General features: G+C 35.2%; 1 protein-coding gene across 2 annotated transcripts in view; it reads left to right on the top strand.

Moving 5' to 3' along the window:
* The first annotated feature begins 514 nt into the window (after positions 1-514).
* LOC150093032 (dual specificity protein phosphatase CDC14A-like) overlaps positions 515-25,167 on the top strand; it is a 382,808-nt gene continuing 358,155 nt past the window's right edge. Inside the window, exon 1 of one of the 2 annotated variants that reach the window (XM_090413766.1) lies at positions 515-983. In XM_090413766.1, the coding sequence (XP_090269892.1) occupies positions 932-983 (52 nt within the window). In that variant the 5' untranslated portion in view covers positions 515-931. The remainder of the gene's footprint in view (positions 984-25,167) is intronic. The other variant, XM_090413767.1, reaches the window with a different exon arrangement.

Genomic DNA, 25,167 nt, shown 5'->3' with positions numbered 1-25,167 from the left:
AGGTCAATCAAGGCAGCAAACAACACCTTCTTTACCTTCATTTATTTTACCGTGATTGTTAACATCTTTCATCTTTTATTATCATTTCGAACGATTACAACTACATGTATAATTTCTCTTTTGTTGTACTCATATTCTTATGAATATATGTGTCATTTTGTTAATCGTAATGCACAACTTGGACATTACTCTTTTCACTGGTTATCAAGAAAAATTGATTTTCCTTCAACGCCAGGCAAAGGTAACGGCAGTCGGTATATTTTATTCGCAATCCTTGATTATTTCCGTTTTATGTCAGTCAGCAATTTGTTTCGGTTTGTTGTAGCTTATTGCGATTTTATGCTGTTGCGAAGCAGAGTTTGGTATTCAAGCAGTATGATAATAAATCGTTTATCCCTTAATCACAATTGGTTTATTCGGATCACGTGGCTTTGCAGCCTACTTTGAACGTTTTGAAACGTAAACTAGCGGCTTCTGTTGATTAAAAATGGCTGTTTAAAATTGTTTATGGTGAGGCATTTTTGCCTTTGAACTTTTATATCACGTCTTATCGACTTCTTTCATATCTGAACTTAATAATAATAATATTTCCAAATTGTACTGGAATGCTGCGAAAACTGAATGATTCAAGAGATTTTTATTTTAGACCACAGTGTTGTAAATCCGTTACTGTTGACAGAACATGCTCCCTGGTAAACGGCATTTCACCGTGGTTAGACCCAGTAAACTCCTCGGTTCTAAAACCAAGGTTGTTTGATTAGCCACGTTTTTAATAGTTTGTATATATATGAAGATATACTGTTATTCAAATGACACTTATGCTGTGTCCATTCCTTATGTATTGCTGTTTGAAAATACAAATATATGCTTTGGTTCAAAAGAACCGTAATAGTTCTTGACATTTGGAGTGCAGTTGGCGATATATATTATAATGGATGAACATCTCAGCGACTTGATGGTGCATGTTACGGAGTTTATAAAAGGTAAACATTTAATCTGGACACGTCTTCAAATTATATCAGTGTTTCTTTGTTAATGATTGATGTGTCAAATTACATTAATCACGAACAAACTTTCCAATACCTGGTCGGTTAAGAAATACTTTAATTAATATATTTAATTCTGTTAGTATTAAATGTTATTCTCATGTAAAATTGCTGCATTTCAAAACTGCATATGTCACAGTTTTGGCTTTACGGATGTTAAATGTTTTCGGGTCTATGATACAATAGAAAAACCCTGTTGTTCGTACAGAATTAGTGAACTAGTATGTTTCACCACTTCACTATCAATCTTTCATTCAGCCTTTTCCTATTCAATCAACAACGGTCAAATTTTTCGACTGGTAGTCAGTCGTAGACGCATAGTTTAACGATTTACTATTATGCGCTCACGCACACATACATACATATAAATTTGAAATGTTATGATACAGATTATTTTGTTTGGAATAAAGTTATCATTTCTAATTAATATTTTGTCTTCCAGAATGTTCCTATTCCCCAAATAAAATTCAGAATTCACAGACGTCTACTTCTTTAACCATTGAATGTTAGATTTTTTTTTTTACTTCATGTTCTTTTACATCACCATCATCCTTGTCAAAAATCCGGCACCGGTAACATACATCAAGCGCACTCTTTTTGCCCTACTGAAGTGCTGCTTTCTCAAGAAATTTTAAATTATATCAGTCCACCTTCCTCACAAATAGCTTTATCGAGCCATATATCAATAAAGTCATCAGTGGTTATAGGGTTTCCTTGCCTGCCAAGAAGTTCCATCACATTCTGTTTCTTATGTTTAAGGTGTCTCTCAAGGAATATCCAAGCTGCTTAGATCAGTTGGTCTACATAAGTACCTGGAGTTTCAAATTCTTTGCCAGTGTGTGGGCTGTCATGTTTTGGCCAAACTTATAGATCAGTGGCTATTGGTTGTGATGAACACTTTGATTTACATTAACTTTCATGAGCCAGAACATCTGGGACTTGCATCACATGCCATCTCCACCAAACATCGAATTCTTTGAAAGAAGATAAAGTCCTTCACAAAAAAGAGTTGCAAGTATACACATTCCATAGTTATTGTTTTTCTTTTTTTTCTTTCTTTTTTTTTTAAATTAACACGTCTCTTGTTTAAATTTGTACATTTATGCCAATCTTTATCATGGTCATGTAGTTCATGCATTTTCATTATTGTGTCTTCCTTTTTCTTATTCTACGTGTTTAATTTGAAAGTCATACTGAAGATGCACCAGATACTAGGGCAAAAGTTCTATGCTAAATAAAGTTCTTACATAAGTAACAAAGTCATAGTCAGTCATTTGTTTTTGATTAACCCACCTACTAGAGGTTGTAAACCTACAGTACATTAGTATCAGGAGTGGATTAACTTTTAGAAAATCTAATAATGCTGCTGTTTCAGAAACCAAGTGTAATATCTTTTACAAGTCTCCAATAGTCATGGTGGCAATAGTACAGTAGCCTTCAATGATTCATAATCATGTGTGGCACAATGAGATTCACACTCACATCCTGCAAGTTGGCAAGCAGAGATGTGTGTGTGTGATAGAAGATAATCTGACTAGATTATTGTTGGTTATATAAATAAATAGATAATGATGAGTGTAAATATTAACCTGTGAATTTTAAGTGTGTTGGAAGTTCTGGAGAGTTTAGTGTGCTGAAAACAACTATTGGGTACCTGAAAACTATAACAACCTGTCAAAAGCCTACTGTGAAGCATTTGCAAAAGAAAGGAAGCCTAAAATGTTTACTATCTGACCCTTCTCAGAACCAGTTTAACCCCCCCCCCTTCCCCCCATTTTTTAAACCGTCATTACCAATATTTGTTGCTGCATAATTCTTACTAATTGAATAAATATTGCATTAAAAATACTGGCATTCTTTTGTGTAAATCTTTTGTTGTATAAACTTTTATATCAATTCCGCACATGAGAAGCTGCGAAATCTGTAGTATAGTGTTAGCAAATTATACTTGACGAGAATTATACTTTTGTCTGAACCCAGCTTGTTGTTCTCCATTCATCTCTTTCACAATTTTTCTTAACTTTTCCTCAAGTATACTTTAAAAATTTTTATACCTCCATATTTGAGCATTTCTGGCCAAATTTCATCTACTCCAGCTTCCTTTCCACATTTCATATTTTTGATTATTTTTTCAAATTTATTCCTGACTGCATTCCTGTTGGGAGTTTTCTACCATCATGTTGACATTGCTCGTTCATTTAGCAGTCTTGCAAAGTAATTACTTGAGACATGTAGAATGTCTATCTTCAGTTTTCATATCAGCTTTATCATGTCTGATTCCTTTTACAGTACCTTTTCCTCCATTTCTAAGCTTTTTCAATAGCCTCAAAATATTTTGCTGCCTTCCTGATATTTATTTTCTATATTCCTACCAAAGTCTTCCCATGACTTGTTTATCTAGTTTCAGACAGTGCTTTGCTTTCTTGCATATTTCTCCATATTCTCTAAGAGTGCAAGCAGACTTACTTGCTAGGAACTTTTGATATACTTTCTTCTTTTCCTTCACTGCCTCTTTAACTTCCTGGGTTCACCATGGAGTTCTGATTTTTCTATCCTTGCAGACAAACTCACTACCATTGAATCTCCAAAGTTTGGTTCTTGTTTTCAAATTCTTCTATTTTTGGTTCAATGATATTTGTGTATTTGAGTCTACAGTTCACATCTGAGAGCTGCTCAACTTTTATTCACTTTAAAACTTTCTTACATGTTCTTCTTTTCAATATGAAATTTAATTTTATCCTGCTCAAAATTAAATAGTGATCACTTCCTATTTCAAATCCTCTGTATACTTTTGTGTCCTGAATCAGAAAGAAAGCATCGCTATCAACTGTAACATAGTCAATGAGGCTTTGCTTATTTCTTGTATCTTTTCTCCATGTGAATTTGTGGACATTTACCTACATATACATTATTCTTAAATAATGTATATGTATGTTACTGTCACTCTGTAACCCTTTCAGACTACATATAAATTAATTACCTGAACTGATGCTACATTCTTGAGTCATACTTGGCACATAATGGAATCTGCTGTCTGTCATATTATAAGCATGGAAACCACAAATGTGGAAAGGGCAAGTTTACAGAATAGCTAGTTTTCCATCTACCACGGAGAAGCAGCTGGTGAAAACATATAATGGCTGAGCTCACTTCAAAGGATGAAATTGAAATGAAAAAAACCATAAAATTCTAAATTATTATAAATGTTGTGATATGTTTAAATATTATATAGAGTTTGATTATCGTAGTGTTGCAAGGCATCTTTATATGGGCTTCAGTTGATTGTGAGTTAGCCAATCACATATGGAGGTAGTAGGGTTTTCCTTTCCTGTGAACTCAAATTTTTCATCCCACATCCTTGAGTTTTTCATTTTGCATCAACAAAATATACTATCTGTGGTGTGCAGTAGATGGCATTGTATTGATGGTAATAGTGTCGCATAATTATAGAGGATTAAGTAAGGAAGATGAGTTGTAGTGGGGTTGTGTGCCCTCCCACAATGAGTCTCTCACTTCTTGGAGGTTTTACACAATATTAATAGAGAAAACCAGTATAAGTGCAGAAACTGAACATTTATTCTGTGATGTAATTTTTAACTAGTTATTTGAAAAACAATAAACCTTTTTAAAACATGGACATATGCAATTAATTTGAGATTATCTGAAATCACTGGGAACAAAAATTGCACATTTAGCTAACTGTAATTCGGCCAAATGAATGATAATACTTCTGAGATCAATTTCCTTACATTGTACAGAAAAAGAACATTTCATGTTTTCCATAGTACTGACTATGAAACACAGTTAATAGTAAGTATTTAAATTGTTTCTCCCCAATACCGTTTCATCCATTATTAACAGTAGAGAGGGCAAAGTATGCACACATGCACCTCATGCTTGACTCAGTTATTTTTCAGTACTCTAAATAAACATTCCTTTTGGGCAAAAGAGAATCGATGTCAATTTAATGTGGCAAAGTGTAAGGTTATGCATTTAGGGATGTAAAGATTACCAGCTGTGTACCACATTGATGGAACTGTACTCTAGAAAATTGATGAAGCCAGGAGAGTGTTAATGGATAGGGAGTTGAAGTTTACAGGGTATTTTGCAAAGTGGCTAAAACAGTTCATCAGATTACTTGATTATTGAACATCCTGACAAGCAGAGATAAGCAGGTTATTATATCTCTTTTTATAGGGCCTTGGTAAGACCCCATCTTGACTACTGTGCACACATCTGATCACCTGGGTTTCCTTGGGGATGAGAGGAGAGGATCCAGAGGCAAAAGACCAAGATGGTCGCATGTCTATTTAATGCGCCTTATGAGGACAGGTTGTAGATTTGTGGATTACTGAAATTGGTTGATATGCAGAAAAGGAGTGATATGATTGAGGAATACAAATTACTGAAGAGTTTTTACAGGTTAATACCGGAAATTTTTCTAAACAAGTCTGGTGGTGGGAGAATTAGGGAACTATCCTTGGAAATCGATAAGTGTAGTTAATAGAAGCATGAGGATTAGATTTTTTGCTTAGAGTGTGGTGAGTGAATGGAATGCTACCAGTCTGTTGTGGGTGCCTTGACTGTGAATGAGTTCAAAGAAAAGTATGATATATGTATTCCACAAGTAATGAATAGTGCTTGGTATAATGTTTAGGACCTCTCTCTCTCAATTAGTCTAAGGACTCCATGGAGTTGCCCATATAATAATAATAATAGTTGGCATATTAAGAGGCATAAACACATTTCCAGCAAGACACATCACTTGTTTTTCAAAGGTTTTTTAGAATAGCATGATTTATTGACAAAGTATCTCTTTGAAAATGGATTGGTAAATTGTTCATCCTCCTGTGGGGGTAAATCTATATTTCATTTATGTGAAAGCATAAACTAAATAAATATTTCACTTCGATCTCTAAGCTTATTGTAGTATAGTTTAATTAAAACACTTCTAATACAGGGATGGTAAATCATGTTTAAAAAAAAAAGTGAAGAGTTCCAATTATCAATTTGTCTTTAAACAACCTTCATACCCAAATCAAATGAATCATAACCATTGTTGAGGACGTCACCTCTCTAGTGGTGAAACGCAGAATTAGGCTGCCCTGAAATTTATAATTCAGTTATCTGAGGCACTTGGTTAATTGAGTTCGTATAATACCAAATTCACTCTATTAAAAATAAAGATATCAGAAAGGAAACTTAATGTTGTTACCAGTCAAGAATGTTTGGGCAGAGTAATCAGGTGGTTTGATAACTTAAACAGAATCAGAGAGGAGAGGTTAGCAGAACAGATTTGATGGCAGAATGCTAGGAAAAGGATCCTGACTATTTCTAAGTAGATCGATGCATTCTAAAAGACAAATCTGACAATATTGGAGTCTTGATAGATACAGACTAATTTGGAACAAAGTTGTTGATATAAAGACGTAACAGTTTTTATGTAGAGCTATCACATAATCTCCTCTACTTAATCCTCAAGCTACATACTATGACATTACTACCATCAACAACACACACAATGCCACCTATTGCCTCACCACCACCACTTGTAGTATTTTTTTGTTTGTAAATTGCACGTCATGTTGGCCAATGTGGCATATCTAGACTATTTTGGAATGTTGCACGAGGATAGATTAAGAGATTATGAAGTTTGACAAATAATATAAAAGAAGGGATCTGATAGAAACATGCTATTTGGTGCATGTTTCTATCATGTTTCTATATTTGGTGCAAGATTTTCAGTGCATGATAAGCATGGAAAGAGTGGTCAACTCTGGATGTTGAGTAAGAGGGTATATTTTTTCATGGTGAGTGAGTAAGTGGAATGTTTTGCTTGAGGAAATGGTTACTGCAATAATGGTAATACTTCCACCAACTCATGATTGTATTATAAGCAACTCATGATACAGTAATAGTGGCTCTGCTAAGCTAAAGACACTCCCATGATGAATCTTGGAGATAACATACTACTACTACTACTAATAATAATAATGATATATTCCTGAACCCGACTAGAAGGTTTTCAGAATTGCATCTTCTGGTGGTGTTATGTGTGTTATTTGCTATAGTCAAGTTTGCCATGGTGAAGTGATTTCCATGCTGAAATTCTTTATTCCCAAGCTATATATATTAGGCAAGAGTATTATACTGTCCCATAAAAAAAAAAGTTTGGTGTAAAGAGATGAAAAAAATCAGAGCCACACTAATGAGGATCAGTGCCTTCTCACACAAAAGTGTCATATAGTAGTTCACATTTGAAAAGAACTCCTTTATTATTGTTAATAATTACCAAGTCAGTCATGCAATCAACAACCAATGCATTTCTGTAATGCTAGCTGAACTGATTTTTGCACTATGATATCTTTATTGATATCATAAGATTTTTTTTCTGATGCACTGTTTAAAAACATGAAATTTCAATTTATCTTTTAGAGGTCGCTTCTCTTTCCTCCCCTCCAGTCTTTGGGGATCTGCAGCACTCAATGAATTTTAGTAGATTATGTAAATCTACTAAATCATCATTTGTTTACGTATATACAGGGAAGTATATACAGAAATATGCATATAACAACTCATGGCAGTAGTCTTTAAATGAAGATGAACCAAATTGCTTTGTTATGTGCCAACTGGTAAATGTCAATTGGCTTGAGTCTAGTCTTCAGAAAGAATTTTATTTAAGTTAAAGGGAGATGGTAAATCCTGTTTTATTTTATAGCCGGGTACAAAACGGGAGATCGAAATTCATCGAATCCATAGAGTTTTGTGCCAAAAAAACTATTGGCGAGCCCAAGTGTAAGTGATCACTTGGGTAGTACAACACCAGGGCAACTCCAAGCAAAGGTGGAGCAAGCTCCATCACTAACCTTAATATTCTCTCATAATGTAAAACACAGCTCCTAAGAGATGTATGTATATACTGTTTTACATTATGAGAAGAAGTCACTACCCAGACCGGTTTCAGCCTTTTTTGAGGTCTCATCAGTGAGTAGGTAGACCTGGAATATCAAGGTTTTAAGTGAACCGAACTTACATATACCTCTACTATAGATTTGCTGAACTGGTGTACTCCTATATTGTTATTACTACTATAATAAGCCAAAAGGCTATTTTACCGGTGACATAAGTTAAGTTAAAGGGAGATGGTAAATCCCGTTTTATTTTATAGTCAGGTACGAAACTCGGATCGAAATCCATAGAGTTTCATGCTGAAAAAACTATCGGCGAGCCCAAGTGTAAGTGATCACTTGGGTAGTACAACACCAGGGCAACTCCAAGCAAAGGTGGAGCAAGCTCCGTCAATAACCTTGATGTATATATACTGTTTTACATTATGAGAAGAGGTCACTACCTAGACCGGTTTCAACCTTTTTTGAGGTCTCATCAGTGAGTAGGTAGATCTGGAATATCAAGGTTTTAAGTGAGCCGAACTTACATATACCTCTATTATAGATTTGCTGAACTGGTGTGTACTCCTATATTGTTATTACTACTATAATAAGCCAAAAGGCTATCGTACCCGGCTATAAAATAAAACAGGATTTACCATCTCCCTTTAACTTAACTTATGTCGGCGGTAAAATAGCCTTTTGGCTTATTATAGTAGTAATAACAATATAGGAGTACACTAGTTCAGCAAATCTATAGTAGAGGTATATGTAAGTTCGGTTCACTTAAAACCTTGATATTCTAAGTCTACCTACTCACTGATGAGACCTCAAAAAAGGTTGAAACCGGTCTGGGTAGTGACCTCTTCTCATAATGTAAAACAGTATATATACATCTCTTAGGAGCTGTGTTTTACATTATGAGAAAATATTAAGGTTAGCGATGAAGCTTGCTCCACCTTTGCTTGGAGTTGCCCTGGTGTTGTACTACCCAAGTGATCACTTACACTTGGGCTCGCCGATAGTTTTTCGGCATGAAACTCTATGGATTCGATGGATTTCGATCCGAGTTTCATACCCTGCTATAAAATAAAACGGGATTTACCATCTCCCTTTAACTTAACTTATGTTGCTGGAAAAATAGCCTTTTGGCTTATTATAGAATTTTATTTAATTGTATTGGCAAAACAGTTTTCTGGGCCTTTCTGTGTCTATTGGTTGGTCTGTAGGGAACTAGAGGCAAATGTAGGTAAGGGTGGATGTTTAAGTTGGTATTCCAATTATCCCATCTTACTTTTCTGAATTGTTTCCATCGGGGGAGGATCTTTTTTGACTTTCTTCAGGAATGGCAGTATTGGGAATGTGATCTTGCCATGTGTATCTTACTTAGTACTGATTGAAGACATTATCATTAAGTGAGTTTGGACAGTCTGAATGTTAGTCAATTAGTACAAGTTCATCTGCAAAAAAAGAGACTGCTTATGTGGGTTTGTCCTACTGAATCTTCAAGAGTTATTCCATATACATTGCCTTTAAGTCTGAATATGTAGTCAAGGGTAATTAATAAAAAGATGCAGTGTCAAAGAGTTTCTCTGAAGAACTCCAGTGGAAATAGAAAATCTGTCAGTCATCTCTCTATTAACCATTACTTAATAATATTAAGCTATTCTGATAATTCTGATACTGTTCTGCTATTGCTTTGATTATTTTCAAGGGTATGCCATAATAGCTGAGAATATTGAACATCCTTTATCTATTGATTGAATCTAAGACTTTTGAGAAATCTGTGAAGTTTAAGATTAAAGGAAAGTTTTTATCTCTTCCTTCCTTCCTAGCAATCTTCTAAGGCATTGGAATCTAAAATCTACAACAGAAGCATTCTGTTGTAGATTTTAGTGGTGGGAAGTGCTTTCTCTGTAATGGGCTGTTTAGATTGCTCCCCCCCCTTTTTTTTTTATTTATTAGGTCTTTTCTCTATTGTGATGGATTGTAGCTAGAGCTATATTGCAGATATTTAGTATTTGTTTCTAAAGGTCTTTTCCTCCACGTTTAATAGCCTCTGCTATTATAGTATCCAGTCCAGATGCTTGCTCATTATTTTGAATTTGCAGTTTGAAATTCTTGTGCTGCAAAATTGTTACACCTAATGGGAAATTATTTTTGGCAAAGCATCTGCTGTGAGATTTACTGATAAATTATTGAAGTGTTTTTGAAGTCATTTTTCCACAGTAAGAGTTAATGTTTATCTTTTGTGATATATTGCCATTTTTATTTTTTATTCTTAATCTTTTGGATTTGCTTTTTTGCATAAGGAATTAGCTACCTGGTACATTTTTCTTCTTTTATCAGCCTGGATGTGGATTTCCTCGTCACTTTAAAAGGCCATATATACTTGATCATTTAGTTCATTTAGCTCAGTATGTATACCACGAATCCTTTGATTGTGGAAATATCACTATTTCCACATTGTGTTTCTTTATTAATTCTTCAGATGATTGTGTTACCCATTTCCTTTGATAAGAAGCCTTAGTGATCATAGCCTTTGCTGCTATTTAATGGATGGATCATCAATATAAAGGAAGCTGTAGGATGATTTTTAAGGTAATAAACCTTCTGTTAGTTTTTTTTTTATAGTTCATGATACTGGGTTTGTACAGTAGGAAGAGTTAGGTCGTTTGAATGATGCTTATTTGCTATTCTTATTTTAGAATATTTTAGCATGGAAAAACAAGATCTATAATCAGCTTGAAGGCACACAGTGTAGCCATCTATCCACACCCTTGGCAAACTGTTTTTTGAACTATCTGGAAGATACCTGTTTTCATCCATTCTTCCCCAATCCTCTCTTTGGTTTTGTTATGTTAATGACATAACAAAATGTACAAATGTATATGAAGATGCATATGCAGTGGTGTATTTGGATTTTGCCAAAACTTTGATAGACTGCCACACAACAAGCTGTTAAATAAATTAAAACAGTGGGATTGGACAAGAAATTTCTGAGTTGGATCAGTGACCAGCTGTCAAATTGGTATCAGAAAGTTGCATATGGGGGTGCAGTATCTCGAAAAAGGAAGGTCACTAGCGGTGTGCCGCAGGGATCAGTTTTGAGACCATTGTTGTTCAATGTTGAAAGTTTATTTGGCTCCCATGTGGCTCCCACTGAAGAGACCTCAATAAAGGTCGAAACTAGTCTGGGTAGTGGCCCTTCCCTTAATGCATAACTTTAGACATATCCGCAAGGAGATGTGTTTTGCATTATATAGGAGATACTGAGATAGGAGTGTTGGTAGCTTGCTCCACCTTTGCAACGAGTTGCCCTGGTGTGTACCACCTTAACCCAGTCCTGAAGATACTTTCAGGCGCAAACTTTGTTTGCTCACACTTGGATAAAGGATTAAACTAAATTTATTATACTCTAACCAAGTGAAAAATAAACTTTCAACATCTTTCTCTAAATCCAGAGTAAATTATTAAAAAAGGGTGGCACACCAATTGGCAATTCCTATAGGTGGAGATGACCTGCTAATGCTTCTGCTTGATATCTCCGCTTGGGCCTGGCTCCCACTGAAGAGACCTCAATAAAGGTCAAAACTAGTCTGGGTAGTGGCCCTTCCCTTAATGCATAACTTTAGACATATCCGCAAGGAGATGTGTTTTGCATTATATAGGAGATACTGAGATAGGAGTGTTGGTAGCTTGCTCCACCTTTGCAACGAGTTGCCCTGGTGTGTACCACCTTAACCCAGTCCTGAAGATACTTTCAGGCGCAAACTTTGTTTGCTCACACTTGGATAAAGGATTAAGCTAAATTTATTATATGTTGTTCAGTGTGTTTATTAGTGATATTGCAATGGGTTTAACTAGTGATGTGTAGCTATTTGCAGATGATGCAAAGGAGAGCAATGCAGAGTCAAGCAGATGTTATGGCCTTACAGGAGGACTTGAATAGATTACATGAATGGGCAGTGTTGCAAAGGGTGGGGTTTTGAGATTTAGTAAGCAATGATGGGATGCAAAATATACACTTGGTGGAGAAACTTTAAAGGAAGTAGAGGAGATGATAGATCTGGGAGTGATGGTGAACAAGGACCACATTACACAAGTTGTAAAGACATCACATTGGATAATGGCAATGATGCAGATAACTGACATGCAGAAATAAAGAGGTTATGATGCCATTGCATAAGGCCTTGATCAGGCCTCATGGATTATTGTGCGCAGGTTTGGTTGCTGAGTTTTCATGGTGATGACGATATGTTGGAAAGGGTTCAGAGAAGATTCACAAAGGTGGTCGTCAGTGGTCTTTGGAATGTGGAGTACAAGGACAGATTGAGAGAATGTAAATTGCAAAGCCTCGTGAAGAGGGGAGGGGATATGATTGAGGCATATAAGCTAGTCAGGGGTTGTTATCAGGTTGTCATGGAAGAGGTTCTTCATAGAATGGGAGAGGGGGAGGATAGAACAAGATGTCATCCTTGGAAACTGTATAAGGAGTGTGAGGAGAAGGTTCTTTGCATAAAGAGTGGTTGGTGAGTGGAATGCTTTGCCTGAGTGTGTTGTGAATGTAGACACATTGGATCAGTTTAAGGCACAGTTGAATGAGCATTGTGTGTACCTCCCACGATAAATCTCTGACTCCATGGAGGTCAGATGTTAATAATAATAATGACTTTTTTGCTGTTTGGCTTTCTTAAAATGAACTTACCACCTTCCTACATCTGATCAGTAACCTTCGCTCATGCATTCTGTTCACCATGGCAAAAAAAAATGTGTAGTTTACTATTCTTGGGCATTCTTACTTGCACAACTTCCTGTATTTTGTCAACCAGTGTTTATCAGAAACCCACTTTTACTGACAGATACATTTATCAAAAGTTTGCTTATCACACCTCCCAAAAAATTGGTGTTGCCAAGCCTTTAATTAATAGAGTGCATGATATTTGCACTCAACTCCACTCCCTCAAGCTTACAGCAAGCCATCCAAACTTAGAATTCAATGGTTACAAACCCTTATCAAATCCAACAGATAATTGACTCCTGCATTCCTGTAACTAAGGATTATTCAACAGACCATAGAGTTCCAGTCGCTTATATTTCTGATATCTCTGAGTCTATTGGTAGAATTTTGAAGAAGCTTCACTGTAATCCCAGTTATAACTGTACTGTTGTTTTCAATACAAAATATTTGTACTTGAATCAAAAGTTTTATTAGTGGTTATTGTGTAGTTTTTGTTGTTTTATTCTTGTTTTTGAGTTAAAAGTACTGAGATGAAGTGAGTGCACACACTGTGTGCTCTCACTATGCTGTGATGGGAGTTTATTTCTAATTTATCATATGTCCTGAAATTTTGAGGTGATCTCTCGCCCATTTTCTATTGATTAGAAATATGATCTATTTGTGATCTTGTTCTAGGTTTGTTCAGGAATTTGCTCTATAAAATGTCAAGGTTATTAGTGTTGAGTTCAGCTAGATGTCTATTTTCATTTATTGGATTGTGATACGTAAAAGGTTTTATATTTTCTGTAATTTCTGAATCATCTAATCTTATTCAAATTAAGTGGATATTGAATCCAACATTATTTCTTAGCGTAATAAGAAACTCAAAGATAGAAAATCTGTCCAAGAGTTTCATGCCAAATATAGAAAACTATAAAATAAAAGTTCGACGAGTCTAAGCGTAAGCCAACAGATGGTACAAGCTGGGCCACTCGTAGTAAAGGTGGAGTAAGCTCTGATCACTGTTCTTAGTATTTTCCCTTAATGTAAAACACATCTCCTAGATGTATACTGTTATACATTATGGGAGAAGATCACTACTCAGACCGGTTTCGACCTTTTTTGAGGTCTCGTCAGTGAGTAGGTAGACCTAGATGTAAATACTAAGGTTGCAGTAATACAAAGCTTATTTCTTTACTGTATGAGTCCCCAAAAGGTGCACTACTAAATTACTGACATAAAGAGCCAATAGGCTTCACTTCGACAAAGTAAATTTATTCAAATTAAGTGGATATTGAATCCAACATTATTTCTTAGCCGAATAAGAAACTCAAGAAAAATAAGAAATAATGAAACTCTTGGATAGATTTTCTATATTTGAGTTTCTTATTCGGCTAAGGAATCATAGACAATCACAAACATCCATGTCCACGGCAGGATTCAAACCCACGACCTTTGGGCTGGAGAGCAAATATGCTAACTACTCAGCCAACCAGGCCAGCATTAGTTAAAAGTTAATAAAAATATATTAATATATATATATATATATTAATAAAAAATAGGTGCCCTCCCTTGATGAGGCTTTGGACTTTCTGGATGTATCACATAATAATAACAATAACTTGTACTGTTGACTATTTATGTACTTCTGTAACTTTTGACCTTGTGTGTTTTCAGTCACCTCTGCAGTATAGTATGAGGGTTGTCTGAAAAGTTCTCTGCCTAACAATGAAAAAATGAATTTATAATTTAAAAATTATTTTTTATTTTTGAACATAATCTCCCTTAAGGCTAAAACATTTATTCCAATGATGCTCCAGTGCCATTATTCCGTCCCTGTAGTGGTTCTCAGTAAGATCTGCGAAATACCCCTCTATAGCTGCAATCACCTCTTGATTCGGAAAAAAAAACGCTGACTAGCGAGGAAGAGTTTTAATTTTGGGAAGAGATGAAGTCACAGGGAGCCAAATCTGGGGAATACTGTTCCAACAATTCATAGTGCAGATCCATTAATTTTTCCATTGCCAAAACACTTTTTGTGTTTTGATTTTTTCTTCTGCAAACCGGGTCTTTTCTCACGAATTTTTTCATCTAGTCTGGTTAAAAGATTGGAATAATATTCCCTGGTTATTGTTGTACCCTTTTCAAGATAATTAATAAACAAAATGCCTTTAGCATCCCAAAACAGTGATACCATGACCTTACCTGCTGATCGAACTGACTTTGTCTTCTTTGGTACTGAACAACAGTCTTCTCTCCACTGTTTTGACTGCTGTTTGGATTCTGGTGTGTATTGGTGAATCCAAGTCTCATCCATAGTAATAAATTGATGCACAAAATCAGTTTTATTCTTGTTAAAGCACACCAAGCACTGTTCAGAAATTTTCATGTGAGTGCGTTTTTGATCTGCTGTGAGCAAGTGCAGCACCCATCTTGCACAAAGCTTTTTCATATGCAATTCTTCTTGCAAAATATATCCTACACATTCTTTTGAAATGCCTATAGTCTCAGCAATTTCACACACTTGGACTCGCCAGTCATCCAATACCATATTGTGCACTTGATCAATGATTTCTGGTGTTGTTACACTTTTTGGACATCCTTCACGTGGATTATCTTCAAGGCTGGTATGGCCATGTTTAAACTTGGTAACCCATTTCTTAATTGTCAGAAACGAAGGAGAAGAGTGCCCATAAATTTTTATGAACTTTGAATGAATTTTTTTTGGCATTAAACCGTCTTTTACAAAGAGTTTTATAACTGCACTCAATTTTTCCATTTCAAGGGATACAGACAACACTTTTGCTTCAGACAGGTGTATAAAACCAACTACTTGATAGAATGACTTGCAATTTCACATGGATGCTTATGACAGATGTACCAACTTTAAAAAAAAATCTTGCCGATAGTATTGCGATCTATGGTCGAGGCTGAGAACTTTTCTGACCACCCTCGTAATTTTGTTTATATGTAGATACTGCATTACTTAACTTTTGTGCATACATATTATTTACTAGTTTATTTTTTGACTAATTATGTATTGCTGTAGGACATCTTGTATATTTATGTAACTTTGTTGTAATTTTGTTTATATGTAGTTACCACATTGCTAAACTTACTTTTTATGCATGCATATTGTATAATAATTCCTTTTTGCCTATTTATGTACTGCTATAATAAATTTGTTGTAATTTTATCTATATGATACTGCATTCCTTGGCTTGGTTTTGTATACATGTATTTTGTTTATTAACTTGTATTATTGACTATTTATGTACTGCTGTGATATTTGACCATTTGTATTGCTGTGCCCTCTGCAGTAATTCTGTTTATATGTAGATGCTGCATTGTGGAACTTAGTTTTTGTACATGCATATTGTTTACAATTTTCTTTAACTGTTTATGAATAGCTATAACCTTTACTTTGGTGCAGTATGATCTTTGTTGTTTTTTGTGCCAAATAAACTATAAACCAAACCAAAACCAATCTCTCTTTCTCTCCTCACTATCATAATCACCACATAAACCATGAGATCAGACCTGCACACAATCGTTCAGAAGAGGACTTATCAAGGCCTTGTAAAGAGGCAAAATGACTTCCTTATCTTGACATGTTAAGGTTTATTTCAGCATTGCAATTATCCTGTGAGTTGTATTTGAAATCTTTGCTACATGTCCCTTGAACTTCAACCTCTTATCAACTAAAACTCTAAGATCGATCCCTAGCCTGATCAGTTTTTTCTAGCTTGCTTAATCCTGCCAATATAATATGACATTGGATATCTCATCACATCCAAGTGCATGACTTCACATTTACTAACATCTAACTGACAGTCACTTTCCCATGTCCACAACTTCAACCTCTTCAAATCACTGCAAGTACTGCACATCAGCTGCATTCCTGATTACACTGCCTATCTTTGCATTATCACCAAATAGTTGTATGTCTCCTCTCAAATTCTTCCCGATGTCCTCGATGTATATATTGAATAACAATAGACCAAGGACTGATTATTAAAGTGCACCATTGGTTACCTTAAATCTTGCAGATTTACATTTCCTATATGCCACATTTATATCTGTATGTCAGTCACTCTTATCCATCCCAATGTTTTTACAAATTAATTCCATATTCATTAGTTTATACAACAGTTTTCTTCTGTCTGCATTCTACGAAAAGCATTAGAAAAATCCAAAAGTATCATTGTTTTTCCATTCCTCTTGTCTAGCTCAATGGTAACATTATTATAGAATGTGAGCAAGCTACTCAAACATGACCTTTCCTAAGTTAACCCATGCTGTTCATTGCAAAGTTAAGATTCTCTGTCACCCATTTCTGAATGCAAGCTCTAGCCAACTTTTCTAGAACTTCACCATCATTCCAGAGACACTGATAGGTCGTTAGTTGGATCCATCAGTCTTTGCCATTGTGCAATGGGATTATCATACATTCCTTCCACTCATGTGGAATCTTCTCTGTTCTGAAACTCAAATTATATAATCAGGTCAAAGGAATAGCCAGTTCAGCTGTTAGCCCATCGGTCCCAATTGCAGAATTCTTATTCAGTTTGTGCAGCTACTCCAGTACCTCTTTCTCATACACCTGAGTTTCTTCATACAGCGAAAAGGTAGCAGTGAGCTCATTGCTGCATACACCAGGTTGATAGCTTTTAGCACGCACGCACGCACACTCATTAATTGAACAATCTTTTCTGCATTCAGTAGTTATTCTTTCATATTCATTCTTTTACTTGCATCATAATGATAGAATTCTTTTAGGTTGTTTTTAGCTTGCAGAGCCAGTTTCTTTTCACACTCAGACTTAGCTTTCCATACAACAGTTGACTCTTCTCGCCTCCTTATAATTTTTATAATGGACGTGATCCTTATGCATATAGTATTCATTCCACATCATTCTTTTCTTATGAATTTCTTCCTTAATAAGATTACACATTCAATTTCACTCCTATCTTATTTATTCTTCTAACTCTAGGGACACATTCTGATATTGAATTTTTTTAACTATTGTTTCAATGCTTCCCATGCACTGGCATATTCTTCCTATCCAACAACTGAAACCATTGCACAGAACCAAACATACTCCTCAGTTGGTCATAATTTCCTGCTTTGCTTTCTGGTTCATCATGTAACCTTTCCTGAATGGAACATTAATAAACTTAGTTACTTCCCAAATGAGTACAGCATGATCACTGTTACCAACTGAATGCAGAATATTTACATCTTTAACTGAAACCCATCTGACACTATAATCAAATCTAATCCTCCTTGACCTAAAGTTTCTTCTGTGACATGCTTGAAGAAGTTGTCTTGCAACAACTCAAAGTCAGTTTCATTCTTCTCATGAGATTTTACTTCTTCCCAATTAATGTTTGGATAATTGAAGTCCCAATTATGATTACCCATTTCTCACCCATCATCTTTGCTTGGTGATGCATTTCTCCATCACTAGCAACTGAACTATTAGGTCTGTAACAACATACCTCTATGTATTTGATCTTGTTAGACTCCACCTCATACCAGATGACCAAAGCAGATTTGGCTACTTGTATATGAAAATATGAGTTTTCATTACTTCAATCTTGGTATCACTTCTAGGTCTGGCTCCCTAGAAATAATACCAAGACTTCAATAAAGGTCAAAACTTGTTTGGGTAGTGGCCCTACCCATTATGCATAGCATTATACATGTCCTCAAGGATATGTGCATTGCATTATGGGATACTGAGGTAATTGATGTCAACTCATTAACCTTTATATAGAAGTAGCTCAGTCGTGAAGTGACTTCATGCACAAACTTTGTTTGCTTATGCTTCAATAAAGGATGAAACCAAAATATAATTTCTTGTCATCTTTAATACACTGCCACATGAAAAACTGTTACTAGTATTACAGTCATAGGTTCTCATTGCTAACACTAAATTCAAGTCATCCAATATCATTAGCTGCACACTCTCCCCCCCCTCCTGTTCTGTCTATCCTTTGTAAAAATACTGTACCCTTTACATCTATACCAGTTAGTATGTCTGCTTCTGATATCCTGGTATCACTTATGCCTGCAATGTGAGTTCCCAATGTATTAATCAAGGCAACAAACCCAGTTTTTTCTGATACTCTTCATTCCTATACAGACAATAAGTTACTGCCATGTTTTTTTTTGTATACTGTCGACTCTACTCTGCATGACATATTTGGACAATTTGCAGATATCTATTATCTAGTGTCTTACTTATGCAGACATGCTTTGCTTGTTATGTTCTAATAGGACAAACTCAAAATTGTTCCTTCCTCATAATCATTTCCACGATATCATTCATTCCCATCATTCCCATTCTAGATATTACCACAGTTCTAATTTAAATTGTACATATTTGGTCTGATGTATTAAAATTAAGAACTTTTATTGCTAAAAGACCATAAGATATAATGATGAAATATACAAAGAGCCAACAAGTTTCACTAGCCACTGTCTAGCATTTTCAAGGCTGTTCTGGTTGAAAACAAATGTTGAAAACAAATGCATCAAGTTACATGAAAAACATACACTTGAGTAGTAACTGCTAGGCCACTACATTTGGTAATTTGTGTTTGATGGCGTGCATGCGTTCAAACGCTTCAGTCAGAATCCGGTACATGACCACGTGTTGTGTACTTTTTTGCATATTGTAGTTCTGTTAAAACTGAGAGAAATGATGAGATTTTTCCATATGTCTTTAAGAATAATACCGTGATTTCTATTTAAATTATTGCCTGTGTGTAGCACCACAGCTGCTTCTTTGAAAGTTCTGTGTCTGTGGTCATTCTCGATGTAAGGCATAGAACTGTTTTTCCAATCTATAACATGATTTGATGTTGAGAAATGAAGAGCTAAACCAGATGTGATGATTATATTGTGATTGACATCCCCCACATGTTCCTTCTGTCTTATTTCAAAACTTCTAGAAGTCTGACCAATGTAAGAAAGGTCACACATGCATGGAATTTCATATACTCCAGGAAATTTGAAGAAAGGTACCTCATCTTTGGGTGATCTTAAGATTTGTCTGATCATGGCAGTTGGTTTAAAAACCACTCTGATGTTATGAGCTTTTAACATTCTCGCCAATTTTGTGAAACTGAATTAATATATGGAATGACAGCTGTGGACACATATTGGGACACTATAACACGTTGTTGGAGGTTGACTTTTAAATAGCGATTTGTTTAAAATGTTAGAAGTATGTTAAAATGTTAGAATAATGTAGATATCTACCTGTATTTGTGGGTTTCTTGTAAATGGACAGTTGGATATTGTTATCTTCTCTCCTCACGAGGATGTCAAGAAAAGGTAGTTCTTTGTTCTTCTCCAGTTCCATAGTGAATTTGATCTTATTGTGTAGTGAGTTGATTTTATTAAGAAACACGAGAAGGTTTTTCATGGTGTCCTTCCAGATGATGAACACGTCATCGACATATCTCCACCAAATCGACGGTTTAGGTGAAATGGTGGAAATAGTTCTTAATTTTAATACATTAGACCAAATATGTACAATTTAAGTTCACAAATGAAACATAAAGTTCGGTGCTTTGAGAAGAACAAATGCAAAAAAGCTAAGTTACTAAACCACCTTACATTTCTGAAGAGATGTAGAAATTTCGCTGTCATCCCGAAGTTCTTAGTAGTAAAAGGACATATCCAATCTACAACAGCAAAAGAATATACCAGAAGACTTCGTTAGCGCTAATAAGAGAAAGGATACAACATACCAGGTATGAGCTTAACATTTTTGATGCAAAGTGTAGAGAGCAGTTTGATGACATATCTAACAGTTTGGACTACACAACTTGGAATATCATAGATCACGTTTTACATCGTAGCTATGAAAAAACTTTCAGAGCGAGTAAATTCTCACAAATTAAAAAATTCGAGGTTTTTCATAAGAAAAAATTCCAGTCGTACCACGGTCTCCCTAATAACAAAGTAATTTTCAACTTTTCAGATTACAGGCTTTCTAATCATGAATCAGAAATCCTAAAAAAGGGTTTCAACTTTGCCATCTCCCTTAATTTTATTCCTAAAATGGATTTCATGTGTGGGATAGAAAAAAGTCTTTTTCCTCTTCCAGAGGCTACAGCAAATGCTATTAGGTTCAATAGTACGATTATTCTTGCTTCAGAAAAACTACCAATACGTAATATTACTCCTTATGATAAGAAAGCTATCCGCAATTTACGGAACAACAAAGACATTATAATAACCAAAGACGATAAAGGAAATTCAACGGTCATTCTCAACTCGAAAGATTACTTTAATAAGATTAACTTGTTACTAGTAGGCAGTTCCACTTACCATGTCTTAGATAAAAATCCCATCATGAGTAATCATTTTGATGATTACTCATGATGATTACTTGATGATTAAAGAGACTAATGCCCTTATCCGCAATATGACTGGTTGGTTGGATGAACTAAAAAAAACAACTTAAATCCTTACATCCTATTACTCCACGCCTTTATGGGGCACCCAAGATTCACAAAGAAAACGTATCTCTTCGTCCAATAGTTGATGGAAGATCCTCAACTACGTACTTACTAGCAAAGCATCTGGCAAATTTAATAAAAGGAACAATTAGACACACAGATACCTACATTAAAAACTCTCAACATTTTGTGAAAAAAATCAAGAGTATCAAAATATCAGAAACGGACATTATGGCTAGTCTTGATGTAGTGTCCTTATTCACTAATGCACCGATTGTAGAGGTGGTCAACATTCTTAAAGATCTCTTCCCTCAAGACATCACACAGTTGTTTCATCATTGCCTGAAATCAAATTTCTTCAAAGTAAACAACATAGTATACAAACAATCGGAAGGTCTAGCCATGGGTAGCCCCCTGTCACCACCATGTGCAGACTTTTTTACGGAAAAACTTGAAAAGGATATTCTTTCCACCATTTCACCAAAACCGTTGATTTGGTGGAGATATGTCGATGACGTGTTTATCATCTGGAAGGACACCATGGAAAACTTTTTCGTGTTTCTTAATAAAATCAACTTGCTACACAATAAGATCAAATTCACTGTGGAACTGGAGAAGAACAGAGAACTACCTTTTCTTGACATCCTCGTGAGGAGAGAAGATAACAACATCCAACTGTCCATTTACAAGAAACCCACAGATACAGGTAGATATCTACATTATTCGTCCAACCATCATAGATCACAAAAATACAGCATCATTCATATCCTCCATAATAGAGCCTTAAGGTCTATTTCGAAAGAAGCAGATGTACAGATAGAACAGTCACAAATAGCTAACACTCTATCTCTGAATGGATACCCTTCTAACATTTTAAACAAATTGCTTTAAAGTCAACCTCCAACAACGTGTTACGGTGTCACAATATGTGTCCACAGCTGTCATTCCATATATTAATTCAGTTTCCACAAAATTGGCGAGAATGTTAAAAGCTCATAACATCAGAGTGGTTTTTAAACCAACTGCCACGATCTGACAAATCTTAAGATCACCCAAAGATGAGGTACCTTTCTTCAAATTTCCTGGAGCATATGAAATTCCATGCACGTGTGGCCTTTCTTACATTGGTCAGACTTCTAGAAGTTTTGAAATAAGACAGAAAGAACATGTGGGGGATGTCAATCACAATAGAATCATCACATCTGGTTTAGCTCATCATTTCTCAACATCAAATCACGTTATAGATTGGAAAAACAGTTCTATGCCTTACATCGAGAATGACCACAGACACAGAACTTTCAAAGAAGCAGCTGTGGTGCTACACACAGGCAATAATTTAAATAGAAATCAAGGTATTATTCTTAAAGACATATGGAAAAATCTCATCATTTCTCTCAGTTTTAACAGAACTACAATATGCAAAAAAGTACACAACACGTGGTCATGTACCGGATTCTGACTGAAGCGTTTGAGCACATGCACGCCATCAAACGCGAATTATCAAATGTAGCAGCCTAGCAGTTGCTACTCAAGTGTATGTTTTTCATGTAACTTGATGCATTTGTTTTCACACCAGTACAGCCTTGAAAATGCTAGACAGTGGCTAGTGAAACTTGTTGGCTCTTTGTATATTTTATCATTATATCTTATGGTCTTTTAGCAATAAAAGTTCTTAACAGTTCTAATTTTTTAGGAAATGACAACATAAATTAAATTATTAATTATAAAAACTTTAGTGACTACCTATATTTCAGCAATGTTACATTGCCATCTTCAGGGATCACAAACAATGATATGTGCATGCATGCAGGCACTCACACTAAGCAAATGAGGCTGAAGAAATGCAACTGAAGTTAGTCCTAGAGTCCTAAAACATGTCCACTAGTGGGCTGTATTGGTTTGTCTTGGCTATTGGGCTGATGATCTTAGAATGTGTGCTTCTCAAATTTTGAGCAGTCTCATACACCCACATTTTTTGAGGTTTGGAAAGTTTTTCAAAGCTGAGGCTGATTCAAGAAATAATCTTTCATACTTGTACTTGCTGTGTTATAATAAAGTGACCTTCTTCCAGCATATTCTGTGATGGTTGGCCAATGTATGGTCAGTAAGTCCAAAGTGGCTCTATTGGTATATTCCAGGTAAGTCTAGGGGAAGTGGCTGGTCTATGGTGGAGCTGATAAGAAATGCCAATTTCTTATATGGTTTGTAACATGTTGTGACATATTTTCTTAGGATGTTTTTTAGTTTTTTTGGACGTACCCCAGATATATTACATGCTTCATAGCACGTAATCTCTGCTAGAAGAGGGGGGGGGGGGGAGGTATGGTTAACTGGTTTTAATATTTTTTGGGGTTGTAGCCATTGGGTGAGAAGGTGTTAAGGATATGGTTAAGTTCAGTAGTTAGGGCAGAATTAATCAGTTCATATAACAATGCCCTGACTACTGAACTTAACCATATCCTTAACACCTTAGCCAATGGCTATAACCTCCAAAAAAAAAAAAAAATTAAAACCATTTAACCACAACCTCTCTCCCTTCATAGCAGAGATTACTCTAAATCTATCACATTCCGTATATTTGGGTACATCCAAAAATCTAACAAAAATCCTAAGAAAATATCTCGCAACTAGTTACAAACCACATAAGAAATTGGCATCTCTTATCCACTCCACCAAAGATCAGCCACTTCCCCTAGATTTACCTGGAGTATACCAAGTCCCTTGCAGCTGCAAGCTGTTCTACAGCCAAACAGGCAGGGCAGCCAATATCAGGATATTCAAACACAAGGACTACATTTGGTTCTACTAACACAGTCACTCAGGACTTGCTGACCATGCATTGGCCACCCACCACAGAATATGCTGGAAGGCCACTTTATTACACCTCAGCAAGTACAAGAAGGAAGGATTATTCCTTGAATCAGCCTCAGCCCTGAAAAACTTCCCTAACCTTAACAAATTTGGGTCCATGAGACTGCCGCAAATTTGGGAAGCGACCAATGACCAAGACTAAACAATTTAGCCTGCTAGGGGACACCTCCTAGGACTGATTTTAGTTGCCTTTCTTCAGCCTCATTTGCTTAGTGTGAGTGCCTGTGTGCACATATCATTGTTTTGTGATACCTGAAGATAGCAATGTAATATTGCCGAAATATAGGTAGTTAAAGTTTTTATAATTAATAATTTAGTTTATGTTGTCATTTCCTAAAAAATTAGAAGTATGTACAACCAGTGTATAAGCTTATCTACAAGTATTAACACAGTTACATAACATTTGTTGCTCTTCACACAGATTCTTACTATTTCTCCCATCATAATTCAGTTTCTACTAAGGCAAGTGATGTGAAGTCATTACTTTCTATATTAGGGTTGTCAGATTTCTTGATTGTCAAACCGGATCAACGATTTTGACAACCAAAAAAAAAAAAAAAACTCCTTTCTACAAATGAACTACAAATATCATAGTCACGAGATTCTTTATTTTATAAAGATAATACAACTCAACTAGAAAAAAAAATCACAGAGACAAATAAAACATTCTTTGTTTTATAAAGATTCTACAATTCAACCAAAAAAATCACAGTAACAAATATAAATATTCTTTGGTCTATAAAGATCTTACAACTCAACTAAAAGAATCAGTGATAAATATAAAATATTAGATATTCAAGTTATTCTGTATACTTGATTCAAGTTACTTGAATCAAGTATAACACAAAATTTAAAGAAAAGAAAATCACAAAAACATTTTTTTAAATTATAACTATAAGAAATAATACCATGGGCTTATTTTAACTATTTAAAAATCACAAAACTAATATTAGTTATCCTTTATTTTAATTAAAATATTAATCTTTCTTTTTGAACTTATCATTAGATTTGGCCATTTTCAATAGAGCCTTGTAGAAAGCATTTTACCTTGGGTATAATAAATGTTAAAGATGTTGAAAGTTTATTTTTCACTTGGTTAGAGTATAATAAATTTAGTTTAATCCTTTATCCAAGTGTGAGCAAACAAAGTTTGCACCTGAAAGTAT

The sequence above is a fragment of the Typopeltis vanoorti genome, chromosome 24 (genome assembly GCF_054136105.1).
Source record: "Typopeltis vanoorti isolate ZY-2024b chromosome 24, IOZ_Tvanoo_1.0, whole genome shotgun sequence".
Classification (NCBI taxonomy): Eukaryota; Metazoa; Arthropoda; class Arachnida; order Uropygi; family Thelyphonidae; genus Typopeltis; species Typopeltis vanoorti.
Note: the sequence above shows the minus strand (reverse complement) of the source record. Positions and strands in the feature narration are given on the sequence as shown.